Genomic DNA, 27,820 nt, shown 5'->3' on the forward strand with positions numbered 1-27,820 from the left:
CATGTGCTCCCAACACTCGATACGGCCCCCCCCCTCTGCCATATCTGCCTCTCCACTTACCGTACAGATTGAACAACCCTTTAGTCCTGGAACAGAACCCTCCCCCCCTGCCTTCGGACCAGATGTAATAATGTCGCGAACAAGCACAGGGGCTGGATCCCTCCCCAACGGGTTCTCTCCCCTACCCGTCGAATCCCTCCCCCCCTCCCAACCCTTAAAATCCCCATTAAAACTCCCCTTAAAAAATCTCTTAAAACAGCTAATTAAAAAGCCCCTAAGCCTCCTATTTTTAGCATGCCACCTCTCGGGGCTCCAAAGCGATAGTATGGAGGGCCAAACCCGCGAGAGAGGGGCATCTCGCAGGGCAAGAAGGTCAGCCGCAGTAAACATTCGCATCACAAGAAAGTCCGGCAGGAGGCCCATCCTGGGCCGGTCAAGATGGTAACAGATGATACAGTGACCACAACCAGTCTGTCAGTCAGTCCTGATGGGAAACAGTCAATAGTGATCCTTGTGGGGTAGAGGACAAAACCGCTCACTCAGTCAGTTCACCACCCCCTATAAATAGTCAGGGGTGGACTAAGGAAGAAGGGGGGGGGACCGATGGTAAAGATGTTAAACAGGCCGTCCGCCGCCTTGAAACACCAAGGCAGGCCGCCGCCACCGGCCACCTCCGCCCGGCCATCGCCGCCGAAAGAGTCCCATCGCCGCCGCATGAGGCCACCGACATCCCCACCATCTAGGAAGGAACGCCAGTCGCCAAATCCTGCCAGCAATCCCGGGGCTCCACCGACGCCAGCGCCAAACGAAGAAAGCCAGGCCGCCACTGCCGCCAGAAGGCCAACAAAGCCGACGGGGCCCGGTAGGCCCTCCAGGTCTCCACTGGGCGCAACTCCTCCGGGGCTCCTCCCCTCGCCCCCGAAGTCGCCCGTCACCCATCTTCCTGAACGACTGAAGCCTCCTCCATCAGGGCGGAGATCTAAGGGGGCCAAGGTATCAGAGGCCCCCGCCGCCGCCGCCGCCAGAATGCCAAAAGGCCGCGGCAGCTCGGCAAGCCGCAGGCCGCCCTGCAAGCTGCCAGGCGCCGCCACTGCTTTCTCCCACAGGCGGGGTCTAAGGGGGCCCCTGAATATCAGAAACCCCCTGTCGCCGTCGCTGCCGCCGCCGCCGCCAGAACGCCGAAAAAGCCGGCGGCAACTCGGCAAGCCGCGGCCGCCCGGCAAGCCGCCAGGATCACCGCTGCAGCAGGACGCTCCGGGGCTCCTCCCAACGCCCCCCGAAGTCGTCCTGCACCAAGTCACCCCTCCTCCGGGTGACTGGATGTTCTTCCATCAGGGCGGGGGCCTAAGATGTCACCAAGGCCCCCCCCAGAACCGGACAAGGCCCAAAAAGGCCCACCGCCGCTCCCCCGATCAGCAGGGCGGCGCCATCTTGGACATGCTCAGAAGCAATCCCCAAGCAATGATGGTCTATTCCTAACCAAATCTCTTAGGTCTTCCAACCTGTACTCATGCCATTGAAACTGTGTCTATCTAGCAGGCTGTTGGTTGTCCTTTTTTTTTGGTTTCTTTTCACCTTTCCCAGCATTAGAGCCTTCTCTAATGCAAGGAAGGGACAGAATGGATTTGCAAATATAAATATGTATTTATTTTAAGATTTATATGTTGTTTTTCAATAAACAAACTATAAAGTTATGTACAAAATATATGCTCTATGTGTGAGTGTATGTATGTATTGAGGAAGTATGTAACTTTTAAAACAGAATCGTACAATATCTAAAGATTAAAGCTGTTTGTTTCAGATCTGGCTGGTCAATCAACAACTAAAGTGTTTGTTAGGGATACAAATAGTGAATCAGAGCATGCCAAAGATTGATTAGGTATATAGTTTCTGGTATTGATTGCTCTGCTCCAGGGTAGGAAAGTCAAAAATTTGGAAACCCACCGTGATCATGTATCTATGGAAATTCTCAGCCATCTAAGTCATGGTTATCCCAAAAGTGCTTTTTCAAAAAGCAACTTGACTTTGTTTTTCCTTGCTTCTCATCCAAGAAGCTTCTTCAGTTCTTCAGTTCAGTTAACAAAGATGCACAGCAGGACATGCATAGACAATAAAAATGAAATTTAAAATTCAAGTTGTAATGCATGATTTCCTGACTAACTGAAATACTAAAATGATAATATCCACTTATGAAATGATATCAGTTTTAAATCTATATGCATGTAAATTAATATTTGGATTGATAAATTGGTGCATTTGATGGTGGGATGTGATTCTTGTATTTTGAACAATCACACCTGTGAGGCTAGGCCTAAACTGCCATACCTAAAAATGAAACAAGCACGGAAGTAGGATGGACAAAAGTCAGAAAAAACTCCCTTAGGGAAAGTAGTTAAGGAGGAACGGAGTCATTAAAGAAACAAAGGAGAAAAAATGTCACCTATCCCAGACAAAAGATGTTGGCCTGAGCACATAGGAAACCCGTCCCAAGTCCTATCAATAACTATTAGACTTGTAAAGCAACAAGGCAAGAGTAGCTGTCATGCTCGTAAATCAACAAAACAAAAAGCTTGGGGAATGAAAAGGTTCTGAAGCCCTCCCACTTTTTGAGCCATCTTTGCATCCATGCTTGGTGTCTTCCATCCCTCTAGCTAGTGCCTATCAGTCTAGTTAAGGACATGAGTAAATGTGGATAGGTGTGACAGTATGTGCATATGTGAAAGAGTAAATATATATACTTTGTAAAAGTGAATTTTGTTGATATGTTAAATTCACTCAGTCTCCATGTATTATTATAAAAAAACAGTTGTGCCTCAGTGTTCAACTGAAAGTGATTCCTGTCTATTTTCCAGGGCTATGAAAGTGTGAATGGGTGACCATAAACCAAACTTGGAAGCATGCATGCATCACACCTTCCATAAAAATGCCCTGTATAATTAATGTTGATAATGAACAATTAATAGGATTGTTACCCATTTTTAGATTGTATTCCAAAGATGCTTCAATATAATATTCTTTATCCCCTCTTCCAAATACATACATAGATTTAAATGTATGTTCATTATATTCAATAATTCATCTTGCAGTGTTATAACTGTGTTGTAAGTTTTATAACTAGTGTTTTTAAAGTATATTTTTATAGACTTATAAAAGACATTTGTCAGTTTATAACAGTGTGTATTAGCATATGGTCTATCTGAAATATCCGTGACATGGACCAATAGAGATGTAATGAGACATAATTTATTCTAAAGAATAACTGAGAAATAGGTATCTCTATATTGCTTCATTTTAGGGGTCCAAGAGCTCAAGGGAGCATCCTACTTTTCTCACAACAGTAGTCCTGCAACTGCCCCAAACTGAACTTCCATAGCTAAAAAAGATTTTCAGGCTAGTTTTCCAGGTCCCAATCCAATCCTTTAATTGTATATCACATTGGTTTATGTAAGACATTTTCTGTGCAGTACTACAAAAAATCCATGGCCTAAATGCTTCAGTAGTTTTTTCCTTTCACATGCTTCCTTTCACATGACGTGTCGTTAATGATCATAAACAATAACTGTAGAAGAAATATGGGACATTATCTCATTATTAATATCACAAAAAAGTAACTAATATGAATTTTACATGCCTTAAAACTCAATTATTGCTTACGTCTCATGTTCACTGATGGATTATCATTGTATATGTATTTTGTACTATACTTTTATCATTCCATTAACATATGCAAATAATATAGATTAGATTCAATGTTAATATTTTATTACTGTGGTTTCTAAATTATTTTGAAGCTTGGAGAGAGGAAAATAAAAATTGTACAATGCTATAGAAAGCAAGTTTGTTATACATCAGAAAAAATAGCACTCACATAAGATAATTCCATTTTATTGCTTTGAAATGCAAATAATAGGAGTTTCTAAATAAGTATTTCTGCAGAACATGTCAGCTATATATTTTAGGAAACTTATTCCAGGTATGATTCAAATATTATTTTAGGAGCTGATTAGATAATGAGATTATACCTATAATGTTCAATGCTTGTAGGAGGAAGAAAATGATCTGCTACTTTAAATTGAAGTCGGATCACATTGCTACATTTGAAGCCTTAAAATGAGTCATACTGATTGGAGAGTCTTAGTGGTTTTTGCAAGCTCATTTAGAAAAGTTTGCCATTCTATTGCATCTTAAACTTAGGTTTAGACCAGGGGTAGGTTCTAAATTTTTTTTACTACCAGTTCTGTGGGCATGAGTTGTTTTGTGGGCGTGGCTTGATGGTTATGTGACAGTGGGTGTGGCTTGATGGTCATATGATTGGGTAGGCATGACCAACTCAATGTCTCTCATGTCAAGGGGTACCTCGCCTAGCCCCTCCCCTCCCAGCCATTCCTTGTCACAGCCAGCCTCAACGTATCTATAGTTCTGCAAAAATGTTGTTCACCTTTTTGCAACTTTATTGTCTACATATTATAGATCAGGGGTCTCCAAACTTGGCCACTTTAAGATTTATGGACTTCAACTCCCAGAATTCCTCAGCCAGCTTTGCTGTCTTAAAGTGGCCAAGGTTAGAGACCTCTGCTATAGATGCATTTTCATGGACTACTGAAAGAAGGAAATGGCTCACATGCATTGCCCAAGAGTGTGATAGGCAACAGTCTTTTAAGGGCCTGCTAGAAAGAAGGGGGGGAAGTATTTTCCAAAGCACCAGAAGGCAAAACAAGAAGCAGTGGATGGAAACTTAACAAAGAGAGAAGCAACCTAAAACTAAGGACAAACTTCCTGACAGTGTGAACCTATATAGGTTTCAGTCATAATTTCACATATAAAATAGCCATTCATGTAATACAACCTGCATATTGTTCAAAACAATCATTAGTATTATGGCTGATGTTTGACAGCAAGCCTAAAATCCCCATTCCCTCCCCACTCCAGGGGAAGGTTACTTCAACATCCCCATTTCCTCCCCACCCACTAATCTGTTCTGGGAAGGAATCAAATTCCCCCCTCTTCATTTCCCAAATAAAATATCCCAGATAATTAAGGAATAATCAAGCTGCTATCAAGGAACCTGCCTGGAATTCCACATTCCTGCCAGCTGCATAAAGAAAACTTTCCTCATAAAAAAGTTTTATTTTTACAATCATGTCAAACAACAAATGAATGTTTTGCCCAGGTTTTTATTTTTGTTTCAAATGATACCGGTGCTTAAGAATGATATTAAATTACAGGAATGGCAAAAGGGGATTAATAAATTTGTATGGATGGGCAAAAAACCAAGAATAAAATTAAAAATAATGCAGGATACAAGGGAAAGGGGGGGGGGTGTCTTAAAATGCCTAACTTAAAATTGTATAATGAAGCAGTTGTCTTATCATTAATTACTGATTGGATTAATTTAACTGAGGAAAGAGTTTTGAATATAGAAGGTTATGGTTTGTTATATGGGTGGCATGCCTATTTATTATATGATAAGAAAGTAGATAAAATATTTAAAAATAATATAATTAGAAATGCATTATTGAGGGTTTGGAGGAAATATCAATATAAATTAGATGGAAAGATTCCAATATGGGCAATCCCGAGACACATGATAGAAAATATAAATATATATCAAAAGATGGAGGCAGTTACCTATAAAGAACTTCTTTGTATGGAAAAGGGGGAATTACAATTAAAATCTAGAGAAAAGATGGGGGAAGAAGGGAAAAATTATACATGGTTCCAATATGGACAATTACAAGCTAGATGGAAATTAGATCAAAAAATAGGTGTTAAGCAAATTGAGGATAATTTGTTAAAACAAATGAGAGATCAAGGCCAACAGCATATTAAGAGGTTGTATAATGTATTAGTAGAAATAGACTCAGAGACTGAATTGGTTAAGGATTGTATGATTAAGTGGGCACAAAATTTTCAGCAACCAATAATGTTGGAAACTTGGGAAAGAATTTGGGTGAGGAATGTTAAATTTACACAAGCGCAAAATATGAGAGAAAATTTTTATAAGATGTTTTATAGATGGCATTTAGACCCCAAAAATTGTCATGTATGTATCCTAATGTACAGGCTAAATGTTGGAGATGCGATTGTGAAGATGCCACTTATTACCATATATGGTGGACTTGTAAAAAAGTTAAAGCATTTTGGATTAAAGTATGGTGGATCATGCAGAATATTTTGAAAAAGAAGATTAAGTTTACCCCGCAGTTCTTTTTACTAGGAATAATTATGGATTGTACAGCTATAGAGACTAAATTGATTTTGAACTTAATAACAGCCGCAAGACTTTTGATTGCTCAATATTGGAAGAAAGAAGAATTACCTACAATTGAGGAATGGACACTTAAAGTATCAAATCTGGCAGAAATGGCAAAAATCTCTGCTTACTTGAAAGACTATACACAAGAAAAATATATTTTAGAATGGAAAATGTGGATTGATTATATTCAAAATAAGTATTTTGAGTAAATTTAGGAAATATTTTGGATTAGATATATTTCTGAAGGTGAGGGGAATTGAGAGTGTGATTAAGTGTGGAGAGACTAGAGATTATAATTTAGGAATTATTTTAGATTATGATTGTTACTTTTGATACCCTGCATTTTGTTCTGGGAAGTCGGGGTGGGGGGTGGGGGGTAAGGGGGAGGGGAATTGGGGGGTTGCGGCTAGAGATGGAGTGATGGTTAATGTACAGGGATTATTGAAGATGTATAAATATAATTAATGTAGGGTCGGGTCTGCCCAGTTACCATTTTAGAACGGTGGGGAGGGAGAAAAGAGAGAGTAGGAGGTAGGAAAGAGGAGAAGAAGAAGGAAGACGGGTAGAAGAGGGAGAAGGAAGGTGTAGGGTGGAGGGAGGAGAGGATGTAGATAAGAGAAGGAGAGGAAGGTCTGGAAAGTAAAAGAAGGTAGAAGAGGGAAGAGTGTTAAAAAGGGGGGTGGTGACTGGGCAAGCCCGACTAATTGTATATAACTGTACATTGAATGAGTTGTTTGACATAAAGAAAACTTTGTAAGCAGAAAACAGCTATCTGTAATAATTATAATACAGATAATATAAAGTGGAAGCCGGAAGTTCAGCTCAATTTACAAGCAGGCAGAAAACTCATTCAAGACAGGATACTTCACAATGGAAATCATTCAAACCTTTTTAGAAAAACAAAGCCCATGTTGCACAAACCCCAAAACTTCAAAAACATTGAACCATATAAGAATTCCTCCTCTTATCCAATTTGTTGTTCAGCTGACTCAGTAAGGAGCTTCTAGCCGCTTTGTCAATTTAAAACGACAGTGTTCCCCCCCCACTTCTTCTTTGCCAAGCAATCTCCTGGCTGAGAAGCGAGCCGATCAGTTGGGAGGCTTCTTGGCTTCTCAATTTAAAGGGATTTTAAATTGGTTTTTTCCCCCCTCTTCTTCGACAAGTGAGTCTTGATTTTTTCCTTCTAGCCGATCAGCTGGGAGTCCGGAGGCAGCAATAGATTGGGGCGGGGCCAGGCAGAATTTTTACTACCAGTTTTCCGAACTACTCAAAATGTTTACTACTGGTTCTTGCGAACTGGGGAGAACCGGTAGCAACCCACTACTGGTTTAGACCATTGTGCTGTAAAAATCCTGTATCAATAATTCTATACAAAATTCTTTTAATTGCTATTAATGTTGTTATAATAAATTAAAAGAGGATCTAGAGTGGTGTAATAATTGAGAATGCTGAATGGTAATTGCAGGTTACTCTGCTTAACCTTTAAACTTATTCATAATCTTTGACTCAGCCAATCTCATTCTACATATGTTGTGCACTGACAATAAAGATTTGAATTGAATTGACTAGTTTCCTCTTCTTCAGAGAGAAGATGAAAGAGAGAGAACTAGAGGTGGGGAGTTAGTCTTTGCAACAGAGTTTTTATAAAAGTAACAAAAAACAACATAGCAAGATAACAAAAAGAAAGGATCTGTGAACTTTAAATCCTTGAAGGCTAGGCATGTATTGAATAAAGTGCCTACCATGTTCTTTAGAGCAAATAATGTCTAGAAGAATTCTTTTGGCATTAAGAACCTACAAGGACAAAAGTAAACCAAAAGAATGTTGCCTTATCTAATCACAGCATAGTTATCCAACAGACTGCAGCAAAAGAGCAGTATGGTATTGAAGATGTAAGGTGAAATGAAATAGAAAATATCCAAAGAATGGATAAAAGAAATATTATTTTGAAGTGCAGAGAGAAGATATATAAAAAAATAAAGGGAAAAGTTTAAAAAAGGGAAAAGATCATCAAATAGTCTAAAGTTTTTTAGCTTGATGTCCTCTGGATATTTTGGAAAGGAAAACCCATCGTTCATAATCATCTGATTATCTCAGATAGAGGCTGAAAAAGATTACTTTTAAAACATGGTAAATGGATTTTGAGCGCATATTAAATAAATCTATTCATTCTAAGTTATAGGACTCAGAGTCAGTTTGCTTGGCTTCAAATTGTTCATTTTATTCCTCTTTTTTAGTTGTCTGATTTTAAGAAAGATGCTTTCAAATAAAATTTTAATTAAAAAGCAATTTTCTCTTCTACACAATCAGATCTTATATAATATGGATATTCCTAATATGGATAGGCATAGTTTCTGCTTTGATTAAAGTGGATTACTCAAGTTACTAAAGTTAGAAACTATCAAAACAGAACTATTATGACCAGAGTATACATTCAACCCAGTGATGGGATTCAAATAATTTAACAACGGTTCTCTGCCCTAATGATTTCTTCCAACAACCAGTTTGCCAAACTGCTCAGAAAGTTAACAACCGGTTCTCCCGAAGTGGTGCGAATTGGCTGAATCCCACCACTGATTCAACCCAATTTCAGAGGGGAGATTATTAGATCTTTTATTTTTTTTATTTTTTTTTATTTCTTTTTTGTCACAACAGTATGCACAAAACAATTGTCATAGATAGAACAACATATTTTGAAGAAAATTTATACATATATGTAAAAAATATGCATCAGCTATATCAAATTGATAAGATAAAGGGAACAATAGGACAGGAACGGTAGGCACTTTTGTGCTCTTATGCACGCCCCTTATAGTCCTTTTAGGAATGGGGTGAGGTCAATAGTAGACAGTTTTTGGCTGAAGATTTTGGGATTTTGAGTAGAGACTATGGAGTCAGGTAATGAGTTCCAAGCATTAACAACTCTGTTACAGAAGTCATATTTTCTGTAATCAAGTTTGAAGCGGTTGACATTTAGCTTGAATCTATTTTTTGCTCTTGTAATATTGCGATTGAAGCTGAAGTAGTCTTTTATAGGAAGGATATTGCAATAGATGATTTTGTGTGTTAAACACAGGTCATGTCGAAGTCGACGGAGTTGTAAATTTTCTAATCCCAGGATTTCAAGTCTGTTGGTATAAGGTATTTTGTTGTTTTCGGAGGAGTGAAGAACCTTCGAGTAAAATATTTCTGGACACGTTCTATTGTATTTATGTCAGAGATGTGGTATGGGTTCCAGACGGATGAGCTGTATTCAAGAATAGGTCTGGCAAATGTATTGTATGCTCTAGTTAGTAGTGTAGTGTTTTTAGAAAAGAAGCTGCGTAAAATTAGTTTTACAACTCTTAGGGCCTTTTTCGCTATGTAGTTGCAGTGGGCTTTGGCATTAAGGTCATTTGATATGAGAACTCCAAGATCTTTGACAGGGTGGGGGTCATCAGTTAGGTAATGTCCATCAAGTTTGTACTTGATGTTAGGGTTCTTTTTTCCAATATGTAAGACTGAGCATTTACTGGTTGATATTTGGAGTTGCCAAGTTTTAGACAAATTGGAAATTAAGTTGAGGTCTTCTTGAAGAGTAAAAGTATTATTAGTGGTATTAAATAGTTTGACATCGTCAGCAAAGAGAACACAATAACTTGAGATGAGGTCGCAGAGATCATTTATGTATAGTATGAAGAGCATTGGTCCAAGAACACTATCTTGGGGAATGCCATTTTTGACAGGAACAGGATTAGATATAGCGTTGTCAATTTTGACCACTTGTTGTCTGTTTGACAGGAAGGCATTAATCCAATTGTGAAGAGGTCCCGAAATGCCGTAGGATTTTAGTTTGAGGAGTAGTTTGTCATGTACTACTGAGTCAAAAGCTTTGCAGAAGTCTATGTAGATTGTATCAATTGTTTTTCCTTGATCAAGGTTGGTAGTCCATATGTTTTTGCAGTGGAGAAGTTGTAAGTTACAAGACATTTTTTTTCTGAAACCAAATTGTTTATTAGAGAGAAGGTTGTTTGTTTCGAGATGGTTTATGATGGTTCCATTACTTTGCATTTGTAATACTTTGCATTACATCTTGCAGAATAAGTTTCAATAAAGGCAATAATTCACATAATTTAGGGTTACTGGGTAACAGACTTACATTTTGAAGTGTTATGTTTTTATCATGTGGACTAGATGAAATAATTCTATTTTATTTTAAGGTTACATTATCAGAATCTTGCAAGTCGGAAGTATAAGCTTCCTGTTTAACTATTTGACCCATTAGAGTTTCTTCTTCATAATTTTTTTTTGATGCAAATCCACTGGGGTGCCCTCCTTTCTTTTTTGATTGTTTCCCAGGCATCTTCTCTTTCCCTCAATTCTCCAGGTCATCCATACATTCTCTCTCTCTCTCTCCATCCATCTACTTGTCCACTGTCTGTCCATGTATCCATCCACCCACACACCCACCCTCCATCCGTCCATCTGTCAATCCATCTATCTGTCTCTAAAAGGGTTTCCCAATCCCTGTGGATCTAATATAGCAAATAAAATTGAAAACAATAGAAACTTTTAACTAATATATAACATCATTCAGGAAGCTTATCATCCATTCTCAATCCAAGCATGGCGAAAAAGTAAAATTATATATGTATTTATATACATAAATAATGACTAGACATTTTCTTCATCAGGAATACTACAATTATGGTGGGATCAGTCAATGAAAAGAGAAACCAAAATTGGTTTATGGCAGTTTTATTACTACATGCTAATGTTTTAAGATCTATTTCGGTGGTTTCACAGAAGCTAAGATTTCTTAACACATTATATATCATAATTATCTCATTCATTTCTTTGTCAGACCTTACAATTATTTTATGCATGGTTTCTGCCAAGCATAATCACTGCACAAACATTTTGCATTTTATTTGTGTCAGTAATTTACTATCCCTTCCTTGAGTCCAATGGATGCATAACTACATACACGAACACACCATATACACTTAGATTTCCTTATCAGTGATTTATAGTATCATCCTTTAACATCACACTTCACTTCTTACTATGCTACAGAGTCCCCGACTATGACATCGCACATGCGAACAAGTTAACCACACTGCTAATCTTGCCCTTATCCTCTCATCTTTCTGTGTGACCTCAACCTACCTCTTATTAATTGGAAAACAAATGAATGTACAACTGAACTCATCCATACAACCATGTTACAAATCTAGGTCTTGATCAACTAGTAACTAACAACGCAAGACTCAACAACTGCCTTGACTTCATCTTCTGCAACAAGGCAAACTCAATTTATGGACTACAAATAAAAAAACCTTTTCCAACAGTGCCACAGCATGATAGACTTTTGTACGCCCTTATAAATATTTCCATAATAATGGTATACCAAACTACAACTTCAAAAAAGCCAACTATGATCTTATAGACACCGATCTCTCATCTCTTGACTGGCAAATAGATCAACAGATGATGCTGTTAATATGGCCGTGCACTACATCCTACAACGTCTTGAGTCTCCAAAGATCTATGCAAGGGTCCTTTTTGTAGACTTTAGTTCAGCATTCAATACCATCATTCCAGATATTCTTCTAACTAAGCTAAACCAGCTACAGGTACCGGAACAGACTTGTTCCGGTACAGGTACCGGAACAGACTTGTAAGTGGATCACAAACTTCCTAACAAAAGGAAGCAGCATACCTGTACAATTAGCACAGGGCCCCTCCAAGGCTGTATGCTCTCCCCACTTCTCTTCTCTCTGTATACCAATGACTGCATCTCCAACGATCCATCTGTTAAGCTACTGAAGTTCGCAGATGACACAATAGTGATTGGTCTCGTTCGAGACAATGACGAATCCCCATATAGATGAGAGGTCGAACGACTAGCCTTGTGGTGCAACCAAAACAATCTGGAACTGAACACACTCAAAACCGTAGAAATGGTGGTAGACTTTAGGAGAAACCCTCCCATACTTCCACCTCTCACAATACTAGACAACACAGTATCAACAGTAGAAACCTTTAAATTTCTAGGTTCTATCATATTGCAAGATCTAAAATGGACAGCCAACATCAAAAACATCATTAAAAAAGGACAACCAAGAATGTTCTTTCTGCGCCAACTCAGTAAGCTCAAACTGCCCAAGGAGCTGCTGATTCAGTTCTACAGTGGAATTATTGAGTCTGTCATTTGCACCTCTATAACTGTCTGGTTTGGTTCTGCAACCCAACAAGAAAAACACAGACTTCAGAGGATAGTTAGAACTGCAGAAAAAATAATTGCTACCAACCTGCCTTCCATTGAGGACCTGTATACTGCACGAATCAAGCAGAGGGCCGTGAAAATATTTACAGACCCCTCGCATCCTGGACATAAACTGTATCAACTCCTACCCTCAAAATGATGCTATAGAGCACTGCACACCAGAACAACTAGACACAAGAACAGTTTTTTCCCGAAGGCCATTACTCTGCTAAACAAATAATTCCATCAACACTGTCAAACTATTTACTGAATCTGCACTACTATTAATCTTCTCATAGTTCCCATCACCAATCTCTTTCCACTTATGATGGTATGACTGTAACTTGTTGCTGGCAATCCTTATGATTTATATTGATATACTGACCATCAATTGTGTTGTAAATGTTGTACCTTGATGAACATATCTTTTCTTTTATGTACACTGAGAGCATATGCACCAAGACAAATTCCTTGTGTGTCCAATCACACTTGGCCAATAAAATTCTATTCTATTCTATTCTATTCTATTCTATTCTATTCTATTCTATTCTATTCTATTCTATTCTATTCTATTCTATTCTATTCTATTCTATTCTATTCTAATTATATAGCCTTTGAAATCTCTAATAATTCCTCAATCTATCTATATTTTAAACAGACTTGAACATAGAAGAATACAAATTATGGTTACAAAGATTAGGAGTTAAAATTGAATGTTCTGCGCCTGGAACAACTGCTCAGTTTCAAAATTGAGAATGTCAAGCCATTTTATCTATAAATGGTCCATAGGTGCATTTCAATAGATAATTAAGCACGATTATGAATTCATATAATAATGCAGTATGTTCCTTGTTTTTCCTCTCTTTTTCTCTCTAAAAAAATACATAAAGTGAGGGGACAGAGCTTCAGAGCTTGCCCCTCATTTTCCTCCCAGGAAAGCACACATCCTAAGAAATATCTTGAAATGTTTTGAAAAATGATAGACCAAAAACACTTGCGAGTAAAATAGGAAAAATCTAGTAAATTTGTTCAGTGTGGTATAAGAAAAACTATTTTACATCCTTGATTATTGTTTTTTTAGAAACACACAGGAAAAGCTTGCTAAAAATACTGAAAATATAAAAAAGAAAGTAATCACAGGAAAATCTGATTTTAAATGTTTAAGATATAATCTGGTTCTGATACTTTTATTACTAGTGTAACTTTTGTAAAAAGCACTACCGCCCATGTTTCTCCAAAACGAAGGTCAGGTCATGTTTTCTTTTGACCCCCAAAAAAATGGTAGGCCTTCTTTTTGGAGGGTTCTAATTATTGACTCACCTCGCAGTGGTGGCACCGACAGCCCCTCCCAGCAGGAGCCCACTGCTGGAGCACTTCTTCTTGTGGCCGCTTGCCGCCACTCATATGCATCACCCCAGCCTCTATTTCAAATTCAGATGCCTGCCAGAAGGCATCTGCAGCTAATCACAGAGCTCTGGATCGATCTGGAGCTCTGTTATTGGCTGCAGATGCCTTCCGGCAGGCATATAAAAGCAAAATGGAAGCTGGAGTGATGTTTGCAAGTGGTGGCAAGTGGCCACAGAAGAAGGTGAGGCAGGTGTCAGGATGTGCGAGGCCTGGTAAGTAGCCCTCCCTCCAGGGGTGAAATGCTCCCGGTTTGGACAGGCTCGCACGATCCGGTAGTGATGGTGGTAGCTGGTTCGGAGGACCGGTAGCAAAAATCCCTGGCCCCGCCCCCCTGCCTCTGTTGAGCCGCACCATCAGCAGAGATTTTTTTTTAACTTTTAAAAGCAGGTTTTTCTTCAGCCGAAACATGCCTTTAAAAGTAAAAAAAAAAGCCTTTGAGGATCCCGCCCCTCAGCTGAGATTGGCAGAGCCTTTAAACTTTTTTTAAAAAATGTTTAAGGCTTCTCTGGCAATCTCACCTGAGTTCTTCATCAGCAGAACCTTAAAAAACATGTTTTCTGTAGAAAACATGTAGAAAACCTCCTTACCTGATTACTGATCGACCACATGGCTTTTTTCCCAGCCCGAAAGCCCCAGTTTCACTTTCAGCACCAGACAGAACAAATCTAAATTTAGCTAATCTATTTCATCACTGAGTAACTAATGCTGGCTGGCTTTGCTGGCTGAGGAACTCTGGGATTTGAATCCACAAACCTTAATAATAAAATAAAATATTTGTGCAGCTTTCTGAGATTTTGTGTGTTTCTGTAGTGTTTCACTCTAACTACACAAACACACAAAATCTCAGAAAGCTGTATGTGATATTTGTGTGTGTGTGTGTGTGTGTGAGTTGTGTTGTGTTTGTGTAAAGTGTGAAAGTTGGTTTTTGAACTTTTTGTGGCTGTGTGAAGTGTGAAGTGCAGCTGCTTTTACATTGTGTGTGAGTCAGTTATGTTGTGTTGTGTGTGTGTGTAAAGTGTAAAAGTTGGTTTTTGGTACCTCTTATTGTTTTTTATACTTTATTTATTATTTTTATTATTTATTGTTGTTGGCCACACCCACCCAGTCCTCTGACCACCAAGCCACACCCACCAATTAAGCCATTCCCACAGAACCAGTAGGGAAAATTTTTAGATTTCACCCCTGCTCCCATCCCCACCGTAGCTTATTTTTACCTGTGTGCCTCACCCCACTCCCTGAACCCCGGGGTGGGCAGGGTCTTAATTAGGGCTAATTTTGTGGATGGGACTTTAGTGATTGCATGCACTAAAAAACATGATAAACCTCCTTTTCAAGGTGGGTCGTCTTTTTAGAGAAATACAGTATTAGAAATATTTCTAAAGCAAGAGATAAAGATCAATAAAATTCTATATTTGTCCTTATTATCATAGGACTTTGAAAGCACAATCTCAGTTTTCTCTTCATTCTCTTATCTTTATTTAAAAATAAAGTTAGTTTTGATCATGCCTTTCAAAAAATATAAATTCAAAACAAACATAAAAGCAATTGACATAAGAATTGTTTATGATGCAATTTCATCGATTCTTTCATGTATTTAAAGGCATAAATCATAGAATGTTAGCGACCATCAAGTGTAACTTAATGCACAGTGAAGGAATTCAAAACATCCCTAATAGATGGCTGTTTGCCTCTGTCTGAACTTCACTAGTTAGTGATTCTACTATGCTGCTGGGAAGTTTTTTGTTTTTGTAGTATTTGACAATAATCTGTGTGAAAGGTGCTTTTTCAAAAGGCAACTGGATTATTTTTTGAAGAAGAAGAAGAGGAAGACATTTTACTTCTCATCCAAGCAGCTTTAACTGATGAAGCTTCTTGGGTGAGAAGAGAAATATCTTCTTCCCTAAAAAACAGTTCAGTTGAAAAAAACACCTTTGTGACAGTATGACATGGATGACTGAGAATCTCCATAGATATTTGACCATAATCTGCCTTCTTATGATGTTACATTTAGCCCATCTTCTGTTTTCTAAGAAAATAAAATAGAAATCATATCCTTCCTCATGGATCCAGAGCCATATGCGGCTCTTTCATCCCATTGGTGTGTCAGCCTGGCCTGGCTCTCGCAGCTGTCCCAGTGGGATTGTATTAGTATGAAAGTTAAAGGAAAATATATATGTTAGATAACAAACTGTACATTTAAGATATGTTTATGGGGGAAAAAAACAAACTTTTTTCAAAAAAACCAAAGAGATGAGGTGAGATGAGAGAAGGAGAGAGACAGAGAGAGGGAGGAAGAGATGAGAGAGGGAGGGAGACGGAGAGAGGGAGAAAGAGAGAAAGGGAGAGAGGGGGGGAAGATAGAGAGGGAGGGGGAGAGAGGGGGGAGATAGAGAGGGAGGGAGAGAGGGAGAGAAAGATGGGAGAGAGGGAGAGAAAAAGAGAAAGATACCTGTTTCCCATAGAAAACACCAGAAGCCCCAAAACCTGGGTAGGCATGGCTGGGGGTGGTGGTCATGTGACTGGGTGGGAGTGAGTGATATTGAGTTGGCCGTGTCCACCCAGATTTTGTGGCTCCCGGTGTTTTGTTTTTTGTGGGAAACGGGTCCAAATGGCTCTTTGAGTGTTTGTAAATGTAAATAATGTTGTTTCTAGTTCTGAAATAATCTTTTCTTTAAACTTATTCCAATTTACTCGATTACTTCCTAAAATAGAGTATAAACTGAATATAAAGTTCAAGATAGAAACTAATCAGTACAGGACAGACTAGAATATTGCTTTTCATAATTTTGAAGCTGTAAGTAGTCCTTGACTTACGGCCAGAGTTGAAATCAGAATTTCTGTTGCTAAACAAAGGAGTTGATAAGTGATTTGCGTCCAATTTTATAATCTTTTTTGCCATTTTAAAATAAATCACTGCAGTTGTTAAGTGAATCATATGATTGTTAAATGAATCTAGATTCTCCCATTAATTTTGTTTTTCAAAATCACAAATGGTGATCCCAGGATGGTACAACCATCATAAACACATGCCAAATGCCCAAATTTTTATCCCATGTCCATTGGAATGCTTCATTGGTTGCAAGTATGAGGACTGGTTGTAAAGCACTCTTTTCAGTGCTGTTGTAATTTTAGACAATTGCTAGACAAATGGTTATAATTGATAACTACCTGTATATTTGTTATAATCTGTGAGAATCTCCTTGAGAGAGAGGACATTGTCTGGACATATTTTCATTCAGGCTAGCTGAGTTATTAAAGAAGGGCTTTTAGACATGAAAGAGTACTCATCTCAGATTCTGTCCAAACTAAATTTAATTATATTAAGTGGAAGCCAGCCAACTATACCAATGCACTGATCTCTTCATCCCAGCAAAGATAGTTCTTTATACTCGATATAGTAATCTACCCTCAGTTCTTTTATATGGAAGATTTAATAAAACCCTCATGATCAGCCAAACATGTCCCTGTGTTGATAGTTGTGTGTAATATCTATGTATTACTACACTATTCCTTCTATCTGAAGGAGACTCAGTTATTCTCCCTTACTACATACCCCAAATTATTTTGAGGAATATGAATCTCCTCTTATGAGTCAAAAGAAAAAATATTATCACACACAATGTAGCAAAGTTCTGTATTGCTCCTATGAATGTATACAAGGGGCTATTGCGCTTGGCTGATATCCTTATACCCAGTGGTGGGATTCAAATAATTTAACAACCGGTTCTCTACCCTAATGATTTCTTCCAACAACCAGTTCACCAAACTGCTGAGAAAGTTAACAACTGGTTCTTCCGAAGTGGTGCGAACTGGCTGAATCCCACCACTGCTTATACCTCGGTGGATAGATTGTTGATTTGTTTTCTTTGTTCTTTTTTTTGGGGGGGGGGCTGTATTTAGTTTAAATATGTTTTATTTGATCACTGACCAAAATAAATTATCCATCCATTCTCTAGGTAGCTTCTCAAGCCAGCAAGTCATATTTTGAAGTTTGTGATTTTTTAAAAAAATGTTCTAATTTTAAAGCTTTGACATTTTAAAGAATCATACTGCCTCAGTGTACTAATTTTTTAGTTCTGAGCTGCTATTTATTCTGTAATGATTAAAAATTTACATTTGTATTAAATATATAAATATATCATGTGTATTTAAATAATTTTGCACTGCTTATGGTTTTATTAGTTGAATGACACTTTTGAAATATTTTCAATGGATGAAATGAATTTAATTGCTGACTTGTTTAAACAGTATTTTAAAATAAATATGGGGTCAGCGTACTTGACTGAAGCTGAGAATATATTAGAACAGTTTAATGAAAGGCAAAAATGTTTACAATCTGAAGAGAAATCAAAATAGTATCAAAAATAAATTTTAAAAGTTATCTTTTGTTTTAAAAGTAAGTGCAACCAGTTATAAGGGGAGATTGTTGCTATTCTTGGCATCAAAAATAGTTTATAAGTCCAGGATGTTTATAAAGATATATTCAATATGTTTTAGAAGATTGTTTAGATATTATTCATCTTTAATTCCAAAGAATCTTGCTCTTGTAATATTGATAATTTATTGTGAAAATGCCAGATAACATATATGTCGTAGCAGATTCACATATTTTTGCTTATACAAATATTATTTGATTAATGAAAGGGGGAAAGCAGGAATAACTGCTTAGGTGCAGACAATCTTGCCACACTCAAGGGAAACTTTTGACCTGAAAGATCAGTGAGTGCCAAGGAGCTCTCGGCTTGCCAGCTTCAGCAGGTGCCATAAGATTCACCACAGTGAATGCACAACAAAACTGCTACCCTTGAGCCCAGTTAATGTGCACTGAAGGTGTTTAGCTCAGTGACTGATCAATGCTATGGGCAAGCTACCTTGTCTGCAAATATTTTGACCTTGGAGAGAGGACTGAACAGAATTTGATCCTGCATCATCGATCCAAAATGACTTGAGGCCATCCAAGTGACTTCAGTGAGTCAAATCAAATATGGGGCCCTCTTTATTTCAGATAAAAAATTATATTGTTTCCAGTGGTTCAAATGCTTTGATTAAGTAAATTTTATTTACATCTCTAAATCATGTCACAGTCATGGTATCTTTTCCAATGATCAAACAAAGAAGTACCAATTCAGAAATAGATTTTCCTGCTCCCATTTCTTATAGGAACTTCTAAAGGAACAAAATACATTGAGTGTGCAAGAATGACAATAAATCCAGGTAGAATAAAGTAAAGTAACAACAATAATACAAGATTACATACATACTTAATCAAGTCAGCTTGAGTTAAATATATAAAAAAAGGTATGTGAGCAAGATAAATTTGGAAGATATACTTTCCAATCCCACTTCCGTCATACATTCATATATTCAGGCACAAATTTGCTCACAAACATCCAAGCCAGTGTTGCAGTGGCCTGTGAGAACTGAGCTGTACCTTGGTATTTTGAAGGATACGCCAAGGTCCAGAGTCAGTTTCACTTCAACCAGGCTTTTAGCTTACAAAAGCAAATGATAAGATAGAATGGGGAAAGGTCAGTGTAGCAGGAGAAATAATAGCAAATGACATACAGATGGGGAAACAGAGATTATGTCTGGAGATTGGCAACTACACTATTACAAGCATGGAAGAAGACTTTTATTCAACTGCTAGGACCACAAGGTGAACATGGTGAACATGCTATGGTGAACAGCATATCCCTGCCTAGAGCCCATGAGTCCTGCCTAGAGCTTGGAACTTTGCTAAGAGCACAATAGCAACTAGTAATAGGAGCAACTACACTTGTATATGTATAAGTACCGTATATGTGGTATCTTGCTCAATAGTAGTACCTGTGAGAGGGATCTTGGATAACCATTTAGATATGAGTCAGCAGTGTGCAACAGCTGCTAAAAAAGCCAACACAGTTCTGCACTGCATAAACAGAGGGATAGAATCAAGATCACGTGAAGTGTTAGTGCCACTTTATAATGCCTTGGTAAGGCCACACTTGGAATATTGCATCCAGTTTTGGTCGCCACGATGTAAAAAAGATGTTGAGACTCTAGAAAGAGTGCAGAGAAGACCAACAAAGATGATTAGGGGACTGGAGGCTAAAACATATAAAGAACGGTTGCAGGAACTGTTTAATAAAAGTTTAATAAAAAGAAGGACTAGGGGAGACATGATAGCAGTGTTCCAATATCTCAGGGGTTGCCACAAAGAAGAGGGAGTCGGGCTGTTCTCCAAAGCACCTGAGGGTAGAACAAGAAGCAATGGGTGGAAACTGATCAAGGAAAGAAGCAACTTAGAACTAAGGAGAAATTTCCTGACAGTTAGAACAATTAATAAGTGGAACGACTTGCCTGCAGAAGTTGTGAATGCTCCAACACTGGAAATTTTTAGGAAAATGTTGGATAACCATCTGACTGAGATGGTGTAGGGTTTCCTGCCTGGGCAAGGGGTTGGACTAGAAGGCCTCCAAGGTCCCTTCCAACTCTGTTGTTATATTATATTATATTATATTACACTGAAACAGCACTTTATCCCCCTTATGTAACAAACCTCTACTTCATGTTTTGGGAGTTTTTGAAGTTTCTCTGATGTGGTTTGGAAATAAGGTTTTTTATTTTTTCCTAATACAACCTTTATTGTACACACAATTTTGGTGTTTTCAGCAGCAGTTGGGAAGATAAAACCACATAGGTTGGGATTTAGCTAGCTCCTGTTGGCTGCATCCCATTTTGTCTGGATAGTGCTTACCTTCTATAATACGATGCTGTTTTTGGTGTGATTTATTCACATTTCTACTCATAAGAAATACATTGACAGACTTCATTCTGGGTTAATGGATTTACTTCATTTGCATATTATAATTTTTGAACATGGAATAAATTGCAGAAACCACTCATTATTTAGGACACCCAAATCAGAAGTGACTATAAGTATACCATAAGCCTAATTGTTGCGGCTGTCTGATTTCATTAACATCACTTGTTGCTAAGCTACTGCCAAATCTCTTTTCTCTATGACTATAGACATCCCCCAGAGCAAGATTAGCCATTTTATAGAGCAGATATTAAAAAACTCTTAACATTTTAATTTTGTTAATTCAAAATTTGGTAGAAATAGTGCAGATTGCAGAAGACCTCTGAAAGTCAAAACTAGCTTCTCAAAATTATCGCAATACAGTATCATTCTCTCACCTCTAGTAAGAAATTTCTAAGTGGAGAAAAAAATACTGAGAAGGTAGAGCTTAAAATTCTAAAGAGATGCAGAAATGGATCACATGGCATATTCCACAATAATTGCAGTAATAAAATAACTCTTTAGTTATGCTTGGTTCTTGGTACATTACATACAGCAGAATTTCCAAGCAGGTATTAGCATGCTATTGTCACATGAAATGGAGTCAACAAAGTAAAAGGCACTTTTGATACTACTATTTTGCATCTGCGATTAAAAATAAATGTTTTTGTGTGGACATGATGGGTAGTGAATAAAAATGATGGCTTCGAAGGAAGATTTCCTACCAAAGTAATGATTAAATAAATGTAACCTTAATCCAATCTGGGAAAGTAGTTTATGAAATGCCTCAGATAGCTTACCATCTCCTTAATTCACATGAAGATAAAAAGAGAAAGAAAGGAAACACTATCAGACTTGTAAGATTCTGTCTCTACAGCTTTTCTAGTAAAAGTAGCTTTACAACTTCACAGTGTCTGGTTCTTAATCTGATTGTCAGCCTTATATGGCTGACAATGTGTGAAGACTATTTTCAATGTAATGAAAATATTATTACATATTTTCTGTGCAATTTACTCCTAGAAGTATTAGAAATAAATAGGCATCCACAGTTAATTCGAACAACTACATTTTCATACTAACAGTTACAAAAATGTTTAAAGCGAGTTGATGATCAAGTCTTGTTTTGATTTGTTCTTCAACATCAGCCACCAACTTGCTTCTTGACCTCTGATATAATCCTCATGTTTCTCATGTTTATACAGTCTGCTTGCTGCCTCTATGGCCTATTTCACACATCTTTCTATTAATTGGCCATGACAGGGCCACTGTAGTACTTGCATTGGTTCATCAATGAACAGCTTTATTTCCATTGTAGCTAGTTTGCACATCAAAAGTGGCTCATATACACCTTCAGACCAGTCAATCAGCTCCAGCAGAGTAGATGCTTTGGCATTGATTAAAGACATTTTTCTTGCACGTACAAAAAAATTTCCCAGCACATCATCATCTGCACCTCTCAACTCAATGATCCTTTGTACACCAGCTCTCCTTTCTTGAATGCCATCTGAACACAACAGTGTCTGGATTATCATTTCACTGAAAACGTAACATGCTGAGCGCTGAATGGTTGGCAAAATATCATCTACACCCTTCTTTTGCAGTCTGACTTGCTGCAGGTGGAACAATGCCTGACACGGGTCTTCAATCCAGGAATATTTTACTTCGATGTTGAACAAGCAAAGGTAATGCACACCAATGTATTCTATTATCATTCCTAAATTTTGGAGAGTTTTGCCTTTAAAGACACATTTTGAAACCCATATCTGACAAAGCCTATATGCAGTTGTCAACTAGTATGAATGGCTTATGGGGCCAATTCTAGAAGAGCCAGATCTGTGGGAAGTACTCCTGTTCTTACTGCCTGTGTGATCCTATATCCATACACTTGATCAGCTGAGAAATCCTTTACAACACTGTTGTTTAGTGAAATGAGAGGCTCACCAATTGAAACTCTGGTGAATGAAGCATCAGTGTCAAATTCCATTACAGTGTCTAGCATGTTGCTGATTTTACCTGCCCATTTGTTATTAGACAAGGTCTTCCCATCCAATTTTTTAATTAAGTGTTATAGTGGTAACTCATTAATGTGCATACACCAACTAGATAAACTTTAAGTCAAACTTGACCTCTACACAGTGCATGGCACCATGTTCACAGTCAGTATTAACATTTGTAGAATCTCTTTCAATACCCTTCTAACTTTTGTCAATGTTTTTTATCTTCATGAAATACACCAGATTATCTGCAATCACTTGAGCAGTTTTTTCTGTTTTTGAGCCTTTCTCTGGAGTGAAAAGATAAAGACTTCTTCTATCCAGCTCACTGCACACAGAATAATGTTCTTCTTTGATAGTACTGTGAAATTGCTGGTCTGAATTATTTGCTTTCAGTATAACTTTAGTTGTATCTATATAGATGTTGAAAAAGATGCATTCTATTTTACCCTTCTTACAGAGCTCATCAAATTCTTGATCAAGGGACTTAATATTTTTTTCCTGGGCTGTCTTGACTTTATTGTGGTCAACTACAAGTCTTTTGTGTTCTTTTGTGATCAAGCCAGCATCTATGAAGGCAAATGTGGTAATGACAGCAGTGGCACCTAGACCAACACTGTATCTTATGCTCTGCATAGCGACATTTGTTATTTCTAATCTATTGTATTCTATTTTTTTCTTTTGAAGTAGAGGGTACATATGTTTGGTCTAAGATATCTTCATAACTTCCATCTCATTCCTCTTCATCTTCATCATCAGTCATCTGTCCTTCATTTTCATCATAAGAGATAATTACTTCATTTGTCAATAATTGTCTGGTAATATTTAGCGAGCCTTTGTCTGTCATCGTCTTGCTGCTTTTGCCTTTTGCCTAGTCATTTCTGCTCAGGCATATCTGGCAAACCAATCTGGTATGATCAAAAACAGCCAATCTTGCCTCTCTGACCTTTAATGAAAGCAAGTTCCTTCAATGGTATCTTTGTCTCTTTAGGGCAGATACAAATAATGTGAGCTTCTTTTTTTTGTAGCCAGCAGGGCAGCCAAATCCAGCAGACAGAACAGTTTGATACTTGAAGTTGAGGATTGTTGTGAACAAGGATGTCAAACAGTTTGTCAAATTTCACAGTGAAAGTCTCTGGCATCTAGCTTTCCTCCACCAAGAATGTGTTTTTGGTTTGATCCTAGGTCTCTTGGATCTTGTTCAATGAATTTACAACAGAAGTCACAAAAAAACCTGTTCACTCATTCCCACTTTTCAAGCACTTTTGTATATATGTCTCTTGCAAAACTGCCTGCTGGGTTGTTTCTAGCATCATCACTACTTTGTTTTCTTAACAATAGGCCATATCTGAGAGTGTCTTGCAGTGTTGGGAGTTCAGATGGCAAGAAGTCTCTGCCAGTCCCAATTAGGTTGCTCATATGAGTGAATGTCCCTAGTCTTGGTCTTTTTTTAAAAGCCATTACATATCAGTTATCACACTCACAGGAAATGAGACCAGCAGTATTAACACTTTCAGACAAAGTAACATTTAACAAAAAGAGAAAGACAGATGAACCTGTGAAATGAAACAAACAAAATGTTAAAAAGTTATGATATTTACATAGTTATTTACCAAGGATGTCTAAATTATATTAAAGTAACCAAAATATCTTTAAATCCCCAAGGCATGTCACAACTTTTCAGCACCCCTAATATTTGGAAATTGAAAGTTGAAAAATTTGACACGCCCCAAGTTCTTTTTAAAATTACTTTTCCATGTCTGATAGTAATTGTATTAAATTGAAGTTTGATTTGATATTTGACATAAATAGAATTTATCTAAAACTGTTTGATTAAAGGGAAGAAAAATATGTGATTTTTCAGAATTCTTTAAAAAAATTATGTTGTCCTTGGTTATACATAAGAGTATAGAATTTCTCATCTGACATGTGGGTTGATTGGTTATTGTAATTTTCAAATCAGGTTGCAATTTATTCTTGTCTTCCAGCACCAATATACGTTGTTTTCTCTAAGTAGTCTACACTGTAATTAATGGTACGTCTACACTAACTTTAACTATAGTTGATATAAGTCAGCTTTTGCATCAAAGAATGAAAATATAACTCAGATTAAAGGCAATGAATATGAATTTTCTATAGTTAAAAGAAAAGCTAATGATAAGAGTCATTGCTATATCACTGGAGAATTTATAAAATTGGGATTTTAATCTCTAGATTTAGCCGGGGTAATTCTCGGTCAATCACCAACTTTCAGTATAACCCTATTTTATAAGATTTTCAGAAAAATAAAATTAAAAGATCCATAGTTAAGTAATTACACATAATGCTTTCAGTTTGATTAGAACTACTTTATGTTATATGTATTTTGCTATAGTATGCAATTGTAATACATAGTATACAATTGTGAATTTTTGGAAGAAAAATGTGTGTATGACATTTTTCATATATCCATCTATGTAATTTTTGATAAATAGGACAACATAATAATCTATAGCAAATGAAGGAGAGAATATTTTGCAACTAGGATTTGTGATATGTAAAAAAAAATGATGCTGTTGGGAGGGGACAGAAATCAAATGTCATTCGGGGGAAAAAATCTAGAGAAGCTCTAACATGCAGCAAAGCTGATTAATCACTTTTTAAGTAAATAAAGTAATATTCTTTGCCGTCCGAAGAAGGGATAGTATATACGATTATTAAATTTTGAGTCACAAAAGATCTAACCACACAACTGGAAAAACTTGTCCAAATACCTAACTAATGGACTAACTCAATTGTTTTTGCTGCTAATCTCATGTCTTTATCAAATACATAGCCATATATATTACCTCTCACAAGGAAATAGGATTACAATACCTATTTTAATCATTTTAAGCATACTGACATTTTTAAATAAAGTATTGGACAGGCACTAGTGAGTAGGACAAGGATATCCAAATAGGAGTTGCCTTTCATTGGAAAACAAAGCCACTTTGGCTTAGTGTTTAAGGGATCAAACATGAGATTGTCACTTAATGATTACATTTTTTCAGGATCATAGATTTTCTCCAAGTACAAATGATACTCTACTAAAATAACTTTGTTTATTAATTATCCATAGTGCATAGGCCAAGCATTAGTACATGCTGAATTTTATTACTGCTAATTGCAAAGTTGGAAAATTAATATTAATATTAATATTCTGAACTCTCTTGTTTCTGAATTCAAGTATAAAAGCAATGTCATTAAACTACAAGACAGCATTTTAACATCTTAAGCAATTTCTTCCTTTTTTCCGGTGGTTTCTTCTTTGATAGTTCCTTGATTACAGCACCAAACAAACAATCAGGGAAGAAACAATCCTGTCATCAAGAATCATCAAGAAAAAACAAACCCCAACCAAGACTGACAGGGCAAGTTACTGAATACAAATAACCAGTATAACTTCATTCTCCCATAAGCTGATGCTATTATCTAGTTTTATAAAGAAATGTTGGCTGGAAAAACCAAGCCCAAAGAAAAACCAAGAACTAGTGTCTATTCTCTATTAATATTTTTTAAATGTAACAGTGAGAAAATGAGAAATATAATTGCCAGTATGAATCGCTGACAGTATAGTCCTTTCTTTTAGAACATTCTTTCCATATACACCTTCACATACTTACATGGCATTCTGAAGAAACATTTATGTCTGAAATGGCAACACCCTCTATTCAACCAAGATCCTGATTCAGAAAAAGCATTTGAACCTTGAGTCCTGAAGTCAACTATATTGAGTATATCTTCCGAAAGATGCCAGTGGTAAACTGCTTTTATAGTATTGCTCTGAAAACTACATGGCTACAGTCTCATGAGTTCATCTCCACTTAAGAGTGTCTTTATTTTGCTTTAGTTCTCTTCAAAGGTTTCCAAACAAATATATTTTGACCCAATTATGTGCTCCATATATGTCTATGAATAAGAGAGAGAAAAGAAATTATGTCCAAAAACTGGTTACAGTTTGTTTGTTAGATTTTCATCCTGCCTTTCATTTAGTAGCTCAAAACTTGCTCCTCTGTTTTTTCCTCATACATAATCCTGTGAAGTAGGTTTAGCTGAGATAGGATGATTTGTTCAAAATCACTTAGTGAGCTTCTGTGGCTGAGAACTTGCTCTTACCCTAGCTATCTTAATCACTACAAAATACTGGGAAGAAAATTTGGATGTGATATAATATTCCATAAATAAGACAGGGCAATTGAACAATAAAAATAAGTATATCCAGATGGCTTAGTAGAAAAACAAGTCCCAGATAAAATAAGAATGCTTGCCTTAGTAACTTTTCTTCCTTAATAAAAGGGAAAGAAGTTTTTCCTTAAAAAAGATTATACTTAATCATTATGTCAGATACCTTATTGTTTATTATTTCAAATTTCATCACATGACACAATTTGCATTTGCTTTGTACACAGAAATACAGAGAAACAAATATGAATTCAAAAAACAACTATAATATCACAATAGACAGAATTTATGCTAATATATTTACCATAGAAATCTAGGAGTAGGGTAGTGGCCTAGAGGTGAATATACTGGCCTCCCACTTGGAAGACTGAGAGTTAAATTCTAGGTGGCAGCAGATGTTTCTCTATCAGAGTACAAAGAGAAAATAACTGCTATGAACTCTGTGTTGGCGTCAGGAAGGGAATTTCTCCACTAAGCTCTCAGCTCCATTCAGTTGCCCCGACTCCACCCCGAATAAAGCCCAAGCCCAAAGATAGATTAAAGGTAGTAAAAAGGGGGGAAATACCATAAATCCTGGGATAATGGTGAAAGACCCAATAAGTTATTGAGTAATATCATATCTTTCATTTTAAGATAGGACAGAGATTGAAATTACTAGAGTTGAAAGAGATGAAACCTATAAAAATTAAATGGAATAAATTGTCATTTTTAAAAATGTTATTCAAAATTATATAGTAAACTATATAATGCATCAAATGAAAATATATTAATAAAATAAATATATTTTCTTAAATAAAATTAAACTACCGCATTTAGATGAAAATTTGTTTAATCATTCCATTATTTGAAATTGAGATTAAGCAAGTAATTTGAAGAATGGCAAATGGTAAAACATCTCAATTAGATAGATTCCCTATCAAATGGTATTAAAC

General features: G+C 37.0%; 1 protein-coding gene across 6 annotated transcripts in view; it reads left to right on the forward strand.

Annotated features, from left to right (window-relative positions):
• ZNF385D (zinc finger protein 385D) overlaps positions 1–27,820 on the forward strand; it is a 252,810-nt gene that overhangs the window by 60,741 nt on the left and 164,249 nt on the right. For 3 of the 6 annotated variants that reach the window (XM_058181903.1, XM_058181905.1, XM_058181906.1), the window contains exon 3: positions 22,293–22,373. The exons of the other annotated variants lie outside the window; for them this stretch is intronic. In XM_058181903.1, coding sequence (XP_058037886.1) covers positions 22,293–22,373 — 81 coding nt within the window. The remainder of the gene's footprint in view (positions 1–22,292; positions 22,374–27,820) is intronic. 6 annotated transcript variants of the gene reach the window in all.

Source organism: Ahaetulla prasina, chromosome 4 (assembly GCF_028640845.1).
Source record: "Ahaetulla prasina isolate Xishuangbanna chromosome 4, ASM2864084v1, whole genome shotgun sequence".
In the NCBI taxonomy this organism is placed as follows: Eukaryota; Metazoa; Chordata; class Lepidosauria; order Squamata; family Colubridae; genus Ahaetulla; species Ahaetulla prasina.